Here is a 13,605-nt window from a genome sequence, read left to right as displayed (position 1 = left end):
TTGGAGTACGAGAAACAAAAAGACACTCTGTGGTGACCTGAAAGAAAGAGGTTATCATCTGGAGAACCCTGAGGGGGAAAATTTCTTTGGCAAGATGCTGAAGTGGTTGATTTAAAAAGGAATCAGTTGTGGGTGTCCTGGAACAACAAATCTCTCTCTGAAAACTGACAAGAACTTTGCTGAGCGGTAACCATTTACCTTTCAAGCACCAAAGCCTGGTGAACTTTATAAATGTTAAATTCTGTGCACAGTGTAAGAATTTCCTGTGACCAGTGAACTTGAAGGAATGAGAAGAGAGATTGGGTGGTGAACCAAAGAATTTTTCTGAACTTGCACACACGTGCGCTTAGAATTAGAAATGGGTTAAGTTAGGATAGTTAAGTCAATAGTGATAGTTTAAAGTGTGATTCTGTTTTCATGTTTAAGGATAAACCATTTGTAACCATTTGTCATGGTGAATATCTATTGCTGCTGGGGTTATGGGTCCTCTGGGCACATAACATTTTATGGGGGCTCATCTGGGATATGAACCTGGGACCTCTCACACCGCAAGTGAGAGTCATACCCTGAGACAACATCCATCAAGTCTGGGACGAAGTCCACCTGACCCAGAGGACTGGTCTGCCGACCCCCTTTATCTCCCTTGACCAGGAGAAGGTGTTTGATAGGGTGAGGCATGACTACATGTTCAGCACCTTATGAACTTTCAGACTTGGACCCCATTTTGTGGCTAGGGGTCAATTGTTGTGTACTCCCACAGAGTGCCTTGTCAACATCAATGAATCTTTGACAGCTCCCTTCAGTTTCAGGTGTGCGGCAAGGCTGCCCCATGTCCAGCCTGCTGTATACCATCTGTGTAGAGCCATTCCTGTGTCTCCTTTGGACGATGCTGTGGGGTTTGGTTCTACATCAGCCAGACATGCAGCCTACAGAGGATGCAAACATTGCCAGAAGGTTTTCTCAGCTGCTTTGTCCACTTGAATCAACTGGGGTAAATGTTCGGGCCTTTTGGTAGGTTCCTGGAGGGTGGACTCCCTGCTGGAGTAGATGAGATATTTTACATGGAGCACCATGCATCTCCTCTACCCTGAGTCCCACTGAAGAGACCCAGCTGGTGAAATTGGCAAGAGTTGGAGTTGAAAGTGGTTGTCCAGCTGGGACACTGGTCTGGTCTGCACAGCGCACTCTCCTATTGGGGCAGGACCCTGGTTATCGAACAACTGATGACCTCCATGTTGTGGTACGGGTTGGCCATGGTGACCCGACCCCCTATCTTTGCTTTGAGGATCCAGAGGATGCTGACAGACTTCGCCTGGAGTAACAGTACGTGTGGTGGCACATCCTGGTGAAGCATTTTCTGCACCCCAAGCACGTTGTTTCTAGGAGGAAGTGTTGCTCCTGGCACCAAACATTAGACTGTGGTTTTACCGAGATCCGTTCAGAGGATGGTGAATGGTAGCCTCCAGACAGAAAGCTCCTGTGTTGGAGGAGGACTGTTCTGGACGTGGAAGAGCCTGATGCCCAACCTGTTTCTCAGGGTGTTGGAGAGGCCCGCGGGAGTGGAGTCACTGATCGGGCCCAGGCCCCGAGTTATCGCTTGGGAACCGGTCCCACACCGCATGAGTCGTCAGTACAAAGTTCCCTTTGTGACATTCTGGGATGTGGGGAGGTGGAATATCTGTCCACTCCTACACATCATCTACTTCTCCTACACACCATCCACTTCCTCACCCTTGACTGCCGTACACCATGGTGGTCTGTCCTACCCCTTGGCAGTGAGGAGGGTCCCCACAGGAGGGCTTTATATACTGGAGTCTTCCAAGCTGAGGGGACCTACACTCCCGAGTGTCGTTGCAGAAGGAGCACTGGGTGCTCACGGGCACCTTGGAGGGTTTCCGGGAAAGGTGGGCTCCCCAAGGGGCTCGACGATATCGTGGACACAGACGATAATATTTTAATTTGACTTAATGTGCATAGTTGGACTGAAAAATTAGTCGTAATTGTTCTGTTTGTCTTGATGAATAAAAACATTGTTTTAAAAAAAGGGTATTGGGGATGATTTTGGGGGTGGGGTGGGGTGTACATTTATAGCTGAGAAAGGTCCATCGAAAATCCGAATTTGTTCATGGGGTGTCTATTCCTATTCTTTCCCTCTCCTCTTCTCAAAACTCTCACTCACTCCCTTCCCTACCCCCTCTCTCCCTACACCTTCGACCCCTCTCACCCTGCACCCCTTCCCAAACTCCGCGCCCCAGTTGGTGAGACCACCCTGACCCGTCTCTCTCTCTCTCTCTCTCCCCCACCCCACATTTCCCCCCCCCCCCCCGCCCCACCAGCTCCCTACCGGTGGTCCAAACCACCCGCTCCGTGCGACTGAAGAATTGGGAGAGCGGGACGCTGCTGTACGATACGCTGCACCTGCAGGCGCTGGAGGTGAGGGACTCCCCTGATGACCACCCAACACCATGCCCCACTTCTCGGTGGGGCACTCCTCCCGTTCGGCTTCCCGGTCTCCCCCTCCCGGTTGTGTTCCCTGCGGGGGCTGTAACTGTTCCCCTCCGCCTTCCCACAGAGGTGTCCGTGCTCAGGGAGCCGATGTCTCGGTTCTATAGTCTCCCCTCGTTGGCCCCCGCTGACACCGGAGACGGACACTGAGGCCCGGGAACAGCTCAGTCTCCGCGCCGCCGACCTCCTGCTGCAGTATTTCACGTCCATCAATAGGTGGGTGTCATCGGCGAGGGGTCCCGTGGGGTAGTGGGAGAGGGGCAGGGTGGTGGGGAAAGGAGTGGGAGAGGGGTTGGGAAAGGGGATGGGGGAGACGGCCGGTCAGAGGTACAACACCATGGTCCGCCCCCCCCCCTACTAGGACGGGTCTGAGACAGACACCCCCCTCCCTCACCCACAATCCATGGATGCGACATATACAGGGTCGGGACAGACTCCCACCTCAGGGAAGGGTCGGAACTGGCCCACAGGGCGGGACTCACACCCTCTGGGAAATGACGGACCTTCCCCCCAGGGATGGTACTCGCACACAAACCATTGACGGAACCGACCCCCCTCCCAGGGACGGAACCAATCCCCAGGAAGGTGATGGGCTCCCCCAGGAAGGTGATGGGCTCCCCCAGGAAGGTGATGGGCTCCCCCAGGAAGGTGATGGGCTCCCCCAGGGACGACACTTACCTCCTTGTCCCCGCAGGAATGGGACCCCTGGTCACATTGAGCGCCTGCAGCAAGTAGAGGCGGAGATCGCACTGAGTGGTACCTACCAGCTCACCCCCAATGAGCTGATGTTCGGGGCCAAACTGGCATGGCGCAACGCAGCCCGGTGTGTGGGACGCATCCAGTGGACACGCCTACAGGTGAGACCCACGCGGACACCACCCGCAGCCCTGGACACCGACCTCGACACCACTGTCCCCTAGACAAACCAGGCGGACACCTCCCTCCTCCCATCCCGGACACAGTGGCAGACACCACCCCAACTTCGCGGATATGCCCTGCGTTTAACATCCCTCCAGAGATTCCCGCGGTCCCCACCCCCTCTCCCCGGACACCTCCCAAAGACAACACCATCCCCATTGGTCCAAACACACAGACACCATATCATCAACCCACACGCCCCCCCCCCCCCCGACAACCTTGCGGACCTTACCCCCATTTCCTGGACACCCCCTCCAGACACAACTATCCCCCTTTACACCCAAGACGCGGACACTTGGATACCACCTTGGAATACAACCTGACCCTCGGACATGCCCGTGGACTCCCCCATCGCACATCTCTTCCCATGGAGCCTTCCTTCCACCCCTCTCATTCCCCTCCTCTCCTTCCCCCCTTCTCCTTCCTCTCTCTCTCTCTCTCTCTCCGTCGCTCCCATAACACTCACGGTCTTACCCCTCGCCCACAGCTCTTCGATGCCCGGGATTGCAGTTCGGTGGAGGAGATGTTCACTCACATCTGCAATCATATCAAGTATTCAACCAACAAGGGCAATATCCGGTAACTGACACATCTGGGCCTGACAAACCTTTCCTGCAACAGTCCCCACCCCGCCAACATTCCCCCATTTTCTTCTGCACCAAAACTACTCTTTTATCCACATTACTGTCAAGCAACGTTACTCTGCTTGTACCCGTAGTGAGGCCTGAGGCCCAGTCCCCGCTGGGGCTCGGCCCCACATCATACCCTCTACCATGTGACACTGCGGGCCCGGCAGTTTCCCACTCCGGTCACCACCCTAAGAAATACCTCGCTGAGAATCAGCTGGGCAATATAGAACGGACCCCAAGGCCCGATGTAGCACTCTGAGCCAGTCCCTCATCCATAATTCTGTTCAAATGCTTTATTAACGTTCCCACCTCAAAAGCTTCCTCTGAGTTGCTTTCAGATACCGACCATCCCTCCACACTCCACACCCGTTATAAGGCTCCCCCCTAAATATCTCCCCTGTGCTTGACCATTCATTTTATCCGTGCCTCTGGTACTAGTGGTTCTCAATCTTTTGCCATAGGTGCTCTATGGCTGGTATGTGAATGGGGAATCACTGTCCTTGCAACTCCGTACGTTTATGGAGGGTGGGGAGAAGACCGGAGCCTCCGGAAAAAATGCATGCAGGTCACCGGGGGGGGGGGCTGGGGGAATGGGGCATAGTGCACTAACCGTGCCTCCCACTGCAAGTTCTCAGTCCTGCTGGAGGCAGATACGTCTCCCCTTTCACCCTTAACCCATGTCCTCTGGTTTGTATCTCACCTCCCCTCAGTGGAAAAAACCCACCTACATTAACGTAATGTAATTCTAAATACCTTTTGTAAAGGTTAAAACGTTTATTATAATAGACAGTAATGGCTAATATACCTCTCTCAAATCTCCCCTCATTCTGCTCCGCTCCAGGCAATTAAATCCTAACCTGTTAAGCCTTTCCCTGTAACTCAGTCACTGAAGCCCCGGCAGCATCAGACCCTGTGCCCCTCCCCTCACTCACTCCCGGGTGGTGGAGGTGAGATGGCAACATATTTCCTTGGGCCCTGCTCCCAACCCTAACCTTGTCCCCTCTGTCCCACAGATCTGCCATCACCATCTTCCCGCAGAGGGTCGCGGGGAGGGGGGATTTCCGCATCTGGAACAGTCAGTTCATTCGCTATGCCGGCTTCCAGCAGGAGGACGGTTCTGTGCTCGGGGACAAGGCCAACCTGGAGTTCACTGAGGTACCTTCGTGGACACCCCGGCTTGTACATCTCAGGGTCTGGGCACACACTCGGGGGACAGGAGCAGACCCGGGTGGCTGGGTTAAACCTTGGGGGCAGTGCCCCAGGCGGGAGGGTGGTGCCAGGCCCAGGGCGGGATTAGATCAGGGGGCGGAGTCAGACACGAGAGGCATGGTCAGACCGGGGTGGGGGTCAGGCCAAGAGGAATGGCTGGGGGAGAGGTGGAAGGATGTTGGGGAGGTGGAGGGGAGGGGTGGGGAGGAATGTGGGGTGGTGAGGGTGGGGGGGAGAGAGGATGTGATGTGGCCGGTGGCGGGGAGGGGGGAGGTTGGGAAGATGTTGGGGCCGGATGTTGTAGTCGGTGGGTGGGAGGGGGTGTTGGGGCCGGTGGGGTGAGGGAAGTGTTGTGGCCGGTGGTGGGGGGAGGGTATTGGGGCCGGTTGTTGTGGCCGGGAGGAGGAGGGGTGATGGAGGGGTCGGGTCCTTGTGAAAAGGACAGGTGACGGGGGACGTAGCGGGGCAGGCTCCGTTTCTCACCGCCACCCGTGTTCCACAGGTCTGTCTGCGTTTGGGCTGGCAGCCAGAGCGCAGCCGCTTCACTGTGCTGCCGCTGGTGCTCCAGGCCTTTGGGCAGGACCCACAGCTCTTCACCATCCCCCCACAGCTGGTGCTGGAGGTGCCCATAGATCACCCGCGGTGAGTCTCCCTCCCCCACGGCCCCGTGTCCGCCCCGTGTCCACTGTGTCCTCCCCGTGACCTCCCCGTGTCCCCCACAGGTGCATTGGATTCGCATCGCTAGGCCTGCGCTGGTATGCCCTGCCAGCCGTGGCCAACATGATATTGGAGGTCGGGGGGCTAGAGTTCCCAGCGGCTCCATTCAACGGCTGGTACACCGGGCCCGAGATAGGGGTCCGCAACTACTGCGATGTCTCCCGCTATGGCCTGCTGCGGGTAAGGACCCCTACTCCATCCCTAGGGCCAGCACTGCCGAGAACCCCCTTCACCTCTGCCAGGACCACAAACCCTACCGCGAAGATCGCAACCCTGCTACGTGAACCCTCCCCATCACTGTGAACACCCACTGTCCGGACCCCATTCATCGGACCTCTCACCCCCGGGAACCTTACCCTATTGCTGGGATACCCACGCCTCTCTCCCTCTCAGGATATTGCCCATGCCCTGGGATTGGACACCCACCGCCAATCCTCCCTGTGGAAGGACCGAGTCGCCCTGGAGACCACCGTGGCCGTTCTACACAGCTTCCAGGTGAGGTCGGTGTGTGGATATGTGTGTATGAGGGGACCAGGCTGTGGGGGCAGCGTGCCTTGGGGTCCCCATCATGATGGACTGTGCCATGGAGGACAGCATCGAGGGGAACCGTGCCGAGGGAGGAAAGTGCTGTGGGGAACCTGGCAGGGAGGACCGTGACTTGGGTGTCCATGCCATAGTAGACGTGCCGTGGGGGACTGTGCCATGTGGAACTGTGCACTGAAGGTCTGTGTTGTCGCACACAGCAAGCCAGAGTGACGATCGTGGATCACCACACCATCACCGAGTCCTTTCAGAAGCACATGGAGAATGAGCACCGGGTTCGGGGAGGCTGTCCTACCGACTGGGTGTGGGTTGTTCCACCCATCTCTGGGGCTCTCACACCCGCCTTCCACCAGGAGTTCCTCAATTACAGCCTCTCTCCCGCATTCTCCTACCAGGTAACTGCTAATTTGATCCCTCCAGATAAACCAGCCCCTGATATCGCCCCCCCCCCCTACTGCCATGGTACTGGCCACTGTACTGGTGACTATTCCACCACTGTAGTAGGACACCATCTTTCTACTGGCTTGCCATGCCGATTAGTGTTTCTTTGGAGTTCTGGATGCAGTTCCAGTGGTTCATGATGCGATGGTGGAGAGTGGTCTGTCATCGTCCCTGAACGCAGTGCGGGTGAGTGGTCTGTCACTTTACCGGGACACAGTGCCAGTGCATCGCCCTTCTCCATACCGGGGCACGGTGTAAGGGCATCACCCGTCACTGTACCGGAACATGTGCCAGTGAGTCGCGCGTCTCTGTGCCAGGACAGTCTGACCGTACTCTGTTTTCTAGCCGGATGCATGGAAAACGTACGAGTGGAGGGGCAGTGACGGACTCCCTATCAGGCGAAGGACCATCGGCTTCAGGGAGCTCGCTAAGTGAGTGATCGCGGGGTCCCCATTCCCCTGGGAGTTTCCTGGTGTTCCCGGAGCCCAGTCCCCGGCATGGTTCCCAGAGCCCAGTCCCCGGCATGGTTCCCAGAGCCCAGTCCCCAGCATGGTTCCCGGAGCCCAGTCCCCGGCATGGTTCCCGGAGCCCAGTCCCCGGCATGGTTCCCGGAGCCCAGTCCCCGGCGAGTTTCCCAGAGCCTAATCCCTGGCGTAGTTCCCGGATCCCACTCCCCTGGGGTGACGTGTTGTTCCTCAGTGATCGTGAACTGTCTCCTCGAACCCCAGTAAAGGGAGGAGGTTCTCTGCCCCTGTGTTCCGTGACCCTTTCCTCTCGTCCGAGAGTCGTGCGTTTCTGCCCCCGTGTTATCTGATCTTTTCCCCCTGAGAAAAGATCTCTTCCCGCATGTTCGGCGACCGTCTTCCCCCAAGATGAGGTGGTTCCCTGCCCGTGTATTCGGTAACACTCTCCCTCAATGTGTGGGAGATTTTCTACCCGTGTGTTCCAAGACCCTCTCCGTCCCCCAATGGGTTGCTACTGCCCTCGTGCCCTCGTGTTCACGGACCTTCTCCCCCCCCCCCCCCCCCAGGGCAGTAGAGTTCTCCACCAAGCTGATGTCCCAGGCCATGGCTCGGCGTGTGAAGGTTACCATCCTTTACGCCACAGAAACCGGCAAGTCTGAGACCCTGGCCCGGAAACTCTGTCACATCTTCGAGAAGGCCTTCAACCCAAAGGTAACGGCGCGCCTCTAGGCCTGGCATGGGCTGTGTTGGATTACCTGGCCTGTCACAGGATGCATTGGGTTACCTGGCCTGGAATGGGTTGGGTTTGGAAACTGGCCTGGCATGAGCTACGTTTGGATGGCCGGCCTGTCACGGGCCATGTTTGGTTACCTGGCCTGGCACAGGCCGCGTTGGGTTACCTGGTCTGGCACAGGCTGCGTTGGGTTACCTGGCTACTCTGCGCACTTCCAGGTTTGGGGCGGCCTGGCTTGCACACTCGTACACAGCGACGTTAACGAGCCCGAATTCACGTTGCCGTAGATCTGGTCTCCGTCACCCTTCCCTCACTGACCGAGGCCCTCCCTGTTTTCTGACAACAGTCCACACCAACCCCCTCCATTGTCACAGATACAACCCCAATCCCGTCTTCATTCGCCTGCCGTGAAGACACAGAGAGAGCCCACACTATCCCGGCCTCCCACCAACGAGAAAGAGACTCAGAAGGGACCTTGCATGATCGTGCTTTTAGCCCCGCGTTCCCGCAGCTCCAAATATTCCTATCCGTTCCAACAGTGACCATGTTCTCCCGGTTCCCGACTACCGATACGAGCTGGAAGCTAATAGCGACCGAGATCGTTAAGGTGTCCTCGCCATCGACATCTTCACGTATTCCTGTCCCAATCCCTGGTTCCAATGAGCCGGTCTCCAGTCACCGGCAGCCTGGGTTGTGTCCTCCGGAATCAATCTGGTCCGTTGCTGTGGTCCTGCTCCTTGTAAGGTTCTCCCACACTCTGGTGCCCTGTGACGGTCCCCTGCTACCCCCAAAGCCAGCGCGGGCGCCACCACCTCGGATCCCGTGGGTACTCCCGTGTGGAACACTCCGCAGGCGGGTTGAACCTGTCTGGCTCTGCCGAGCTTTAACGAGCGGACACTGGGCGTCCCCGACTCCGTTTTCTCGGCTCTCCACCTCAATACCAACCTTTTGTCCCGGCATCTTCCCTGTGGGCACTGCCAGGGTCCTGCCATAACGTCCTGGGACACCCTTGGTCGGGCCACCGGGGGACTGAAGGCCTCTAGCATGCCCCGCTCCGTGAAGTGAGCAATGCACGAAAGTCTGCAGACGCTGTGACTGTAGTAACCTCGTACTGAAATGCTGCAGGAACTCAGTCGGTCTTTTCAGCATCCATAAGAAGCAAAGATAAGTTGCTGACGTTTCCGGGCCTGAGCCCTTCTTCGAGGAATAAGGAGAATGAGCGAAAAGCAGGAAATTTGGGGAGGAATCCAGGCCAACAGTAGGTGTTAATTGGACGAAATAAGAATTTATGCCAAATGAGAGGCAGAGGCCAGGGGGAGGCAACGAGGGGAAAGTTATTTGGGGGGAGAAGATGTGGGTGTTTTTCCTCCAATTTACTAGTGGCTTCAAGTCTGGCCGTGCGTGAGACCAGGGACAGTCAGCGGGATGGGGGATGGAAATGGGTGGCGAAAAGTACGGTCACTCCAGGTCCCTTCCGAGGAATGGCTTTCAGGGCATCTGCGTTCCCTTCCCTCCATCCCCCAACTCCACGACCCCTCCACAGGACCTCCAGAAATATCACTTCAAAACCCCACCAGAGGGTCCACACGAGCCTTTCGGCCACCCTGCCCACGCGCCACTCAAATGCCACTCAACACTCTCCTTCCATTTGCCTGCCGTTGGCCCCTTCCCCTCAAACTCACACACGGGTCCCGTTTCCACGCTGGCCCGTCGCGCGCGCACACCCCTTCCCCTCTCCCATACTGAGAGGAAGGGGCTCCGCTCCCTCGGTCCAGTCGGACCATTGGCCGGAGCCTTTGTCAGGGGTGAAGCAGTCGTTCATTAAGCAGACGGCGGGTTTACGAGAGGGGAGATATGGAGAGAAGGATGGAGCTGAGCAGGAGGGGGAGAGTTGGGGCTGGGGAAGTTGTGTACAAAGTGCATCATCAACTGGTAACTATGTAACTCTCTCGTTCTCCCCGCTCTGACCACTTTCCCTTCCTCCTTCACCCCTGCCCTTTCCCCCTCCACTCTCTCCCCTCTACCCATCCCCTACTCCGTCTCCTTCCCCCTCCTTCTTCCCATCCACTACCTCGTTCCCTCCATCTCCTCCCCGCCCCTTACTCCGTCCCCTCCACCCTCACAAACACCCTAACCCCATCTAATTACACCCCCTCCCCTCAGCTGCTGAGGATGGACGAGTATGACATCATTAACCTTGAACATGAAACGCTGGTGCTGGTCGTCGCGAGTACTTTCGGGAACGGAGACCCTCCAGAGAACGGAGAGGTAAACCGCACCCCACCCCTTGACCGCCACTCCCTCTACTCCAGATTGACATCCCCAGCCCAGCCCCATCAATACCTCCGCCTCTACGGGGCGTGAGAAGGGGAGATACAGCGCTCCCGCGGGGTCCAAAAGGGAGACCCTCCGCCCTCTCTCCCACCCCCCCCCCCCCCCCCCCGTCTGGGAAGGAGAAACAGAGGAGATGACCCATGGGACGGTGACCTACAGTGATGGGGCTCCTGGTGACTCAAGGCGGGCAAACCCACGGAGGCTGGGGGCTACTGCACAGTGCTTGTACGGGGGCTGCAGATGGCGGGAGACTGGCTCGAACTGGCTGGAGCCGGTATCGGAACCGGGATGTGAGGAGGTACCGAGGGCGCTGAAGTGTCCCTGACCGTGTCGGAGGTTCTGGAACCGTGTCTGGAACTCCGGTGGCCTGGACTATGTGAGGCTGTGGGGATGCTGAGACGAATCCACAGACAATCGGTGACTCTGTATGTGTGTGTGGGGGGGGGGGGGGTGGTTGGGGGGGGGGGGGGTGGTTGGGGGGGGGGGGGGGGTGGTTGGGGGGGGGGGGGGGGGGGGAGAGACACACTCTCTCTCTCTCTCTCTGTCTCGCACTGCAAGGAGACGCTTCAGGTAATTCCTGCCGGTGGCGAATCCAGCTGCGTTACCAGCAGCAAGGCAATTCCATTTATTACAGGACAATAAATTGAATCTTTATCCCCATCTTCACTCTAACCCCATCGCTGAGCTCCACAACACTCTAAAACTCCTACCCCATCCCAACTCCGACCACTCCAACCCCCACCAAAACCCCTTCAATCCCATCGCGACACCTCATCCCCACACTCCAGTCCACTGGGGTGCCCCAAGATCAGTGGTAACCCCCACCTGTTTCATCCCTGATCCTCACCATCGTAGGCCATCTGCATCTCCCACGCCCCCAGTGGTATAGAATGCCAGGGGAGTACAAACCCGAAACTCCATGGAGGGGTCGGTTCTACCTCCCGGTCTGAGGCGGAATGGACTGAGGGAGGGTTGCCGGTCTCTGCGTAGTGTGGGTTCCGTGGATAGTGCCCACACAATGGGCAGAAAGACCTGTTACTGTTCTGTTTTTGATGTGTCATTTGTCCATAGGTCTTCGCCCATCTTCTCATGACAATGACACACCCAGACTCCACCCCGAAGGAGAGCAGGTCAGTTCCCAACCCTTCGTTGCCTCCTCGTCTCCCCTGAATACCCCTCAAACTTGCTCCCAGGCTAAGGCCCCAATCTCCTCCATCTCTACCCTCCACAGTCTTCTCCCCTCATCTCCCGTCTTCTCTCCCACATATGGCTTCTCGTCCCAACACTGTCCTATCTCATTCCCCTGCCCCACTATTCTCCACACTACTTTACCCCACCCATTCCCCACAGCTCTGTCCCACAGATTCCAATCAAACCGCCCACCATCACACCACCCCATGACCCCCCTCACACCCCATCACAATGCCCCACACCCCCTCACACCACCCCATGACCCCCTCACACCCCGCCACAACACCCCACACCCCATAACACCCCCAACATGCCCCTGTCACACCCTTTCACACTGCCCCACTCCCCCTCACACTCTGTAACACCACTCCACACCCCCCTTCACCCAGTTACATCAACCCACACACCCCTCACACATTGTCACACCACCCCATGCTCATCTCACACCCCCTTTACCCCATCGTGCCACCACCACATCTCTATCACACCAACCCCTTGCCCCGACACACCGCTCCTTGCCCCGTCACAACACGCCATGCCCCATCACATCCCATTACACCACCCCACACCCGCCACAATGTCATCACACCCCCTTCACCCAGTCACACCAACCCATGCACCCTTCACACACTGTCACACCACCCCACGCCAATCTTACACCCCCTCACACCTTGTCACATTGTCTCACCCCTGTCACACCACCCTGTGCCCCCTTGCACCACCCCATGCCATCCTTACACCATGTCACACCACCACATGCCCTGGTCATCCCCCTGTCACACCCTGTCACACCACCCAACGCCCACCTCATAACCCATCACATCGCCCCGTGACTCCATCACACCCCATTCACACTGGCCCAAATCCCCCTCACACCCCATCACACCGCCCTTCACCCCGTCACACCGCCCTTCACCCCGTCACACCGCCCTTCACCCCGTCACACCGCCCCTCACCATATCACACCACCCTTCACTCTGTCACACCACCCCTCGCTGCATCATGCCGCCCCTCGCCCCATCACGTCCTGTCACACCGCCTCATGCCCGTCACACTGGCCCATGCCTTGACACACCCCATCACACCAGCCCTTGCTCCTGTCACACCACCCCACACCTCCGTCATGCCGTTCCACACCCATCACACCGCCCCACTCCCCATCACACTGCCCCATACCCTATCACAGCCTGTCACACTGTCCCACATCATATGACACTGCCGCATGCCCCGTCACACCCTGCCACACCACCCCACTCATTCCCATCACATCGCTCCTCCCCCCACCATTGACTTGGCCACTGCATCCACCTTTCCGCCTATCATCTTGGGAGCATCTCACCATCCACCCATCACTCCAACCCCATCCTGACCACATCCTTCACTGTGTCTCAGCTGGCGCAAAGGCATCTCAGTCCATGGGGCCATGTCTTGATCTATGCCAAGGCCTCCTGGTCTGCATGTGCATGTCCCGGTCTGCATGTGTGTGTTCTGGTCTGCATGAATGTCATTCTCTGCTCTGACCTCGGTTCTAGGAGTTACAGGACTCGTTTTAACAGTCTGTCCGAGGAGGAGTTGGAAGCCGTGTCTAAGACCGTCTCCACCACCACCAGTTTCCATAGGACCGGCCCCTTGGCCAGTGTACGGTATGGCACCGTCTGTCCCCTAACCTGTCCCTGCCTCATTCTGTCATATACCCTACCATGGCCCCACACTGCTCCCTGCACCATGACCCCTTTACTCTCAACCCATGCCATGACCCCTTTGCTCTGAACCCACATTGAGAACCCTTCTTCACACACAATGACCCCGTGCTCTGACTCATGTACACTAACCCTGAATTTTGACCCTGAACTGCTACCCTGTGATCTGTCCCCACACTGCTCCACGCACCATAACTCTTGCTCTTTGAACCAAAACATCA

The 13,605-nt window shown here is 57.4% G+C and overlaps 1 protein-coding gene across 1 annotated transcript; it reads left to right on the top strand.

The window, feature by feature from the left end:
• Positions 1-2,352: 2,352 nt before the first annotated feature.
• Positions 2,353-13,516, top strand: LOC138751213 (nitric oxide synthase 1-like). The gene is made up of 13 exons (XM_069913254.1): positions 2,353-2,433; positions 3,200-3,362; positions 3,911-4,002; positions 5,066-5,207; positions 5,764-5,903; positions 5,984-6,158; positions 6,372-6,473; positions 6,722-6,916; positions 7,308-7,393; positions 7,993-8,137; positions 10,323-10,427; positions 11,565-11,623; positions 13,217-13,516. Exons 2-13 carry the CDS (start codon positions 3,291-3,293, stop codon positions 13,452-13,454), a joined length of 1,551 nt encoding a protein of 516 aa, XP_069769355.1. The 5' UTR covers positions 2,353-2,433; positions 3,200-3,290; the 3' UTR covers positions 13,455-13,516.
• Positions 13,517-13,605: the final 89 nt, after the last annotated feature.

Source organism: Narcine bancroftii, unplaced genomic scaffold, assembly GCF_036971445.1.
Source record: "Narcine bancroftii isolate sNarBan1 unplaced genomic scaffold, sNarBan1.hap1 Scaffold_833, whole genome shotgun sequence".
NCBI lineage: Eukaryota > Metazoa > Chordata > Chondrichthyes > Torpediniformes > Narcinidae > Narcine > Narcine bancroftii.
Note: the sequence above shows the minus strand (reverse complement) of the source record. Positions and strands in the feature narration are given on the sequence as shown.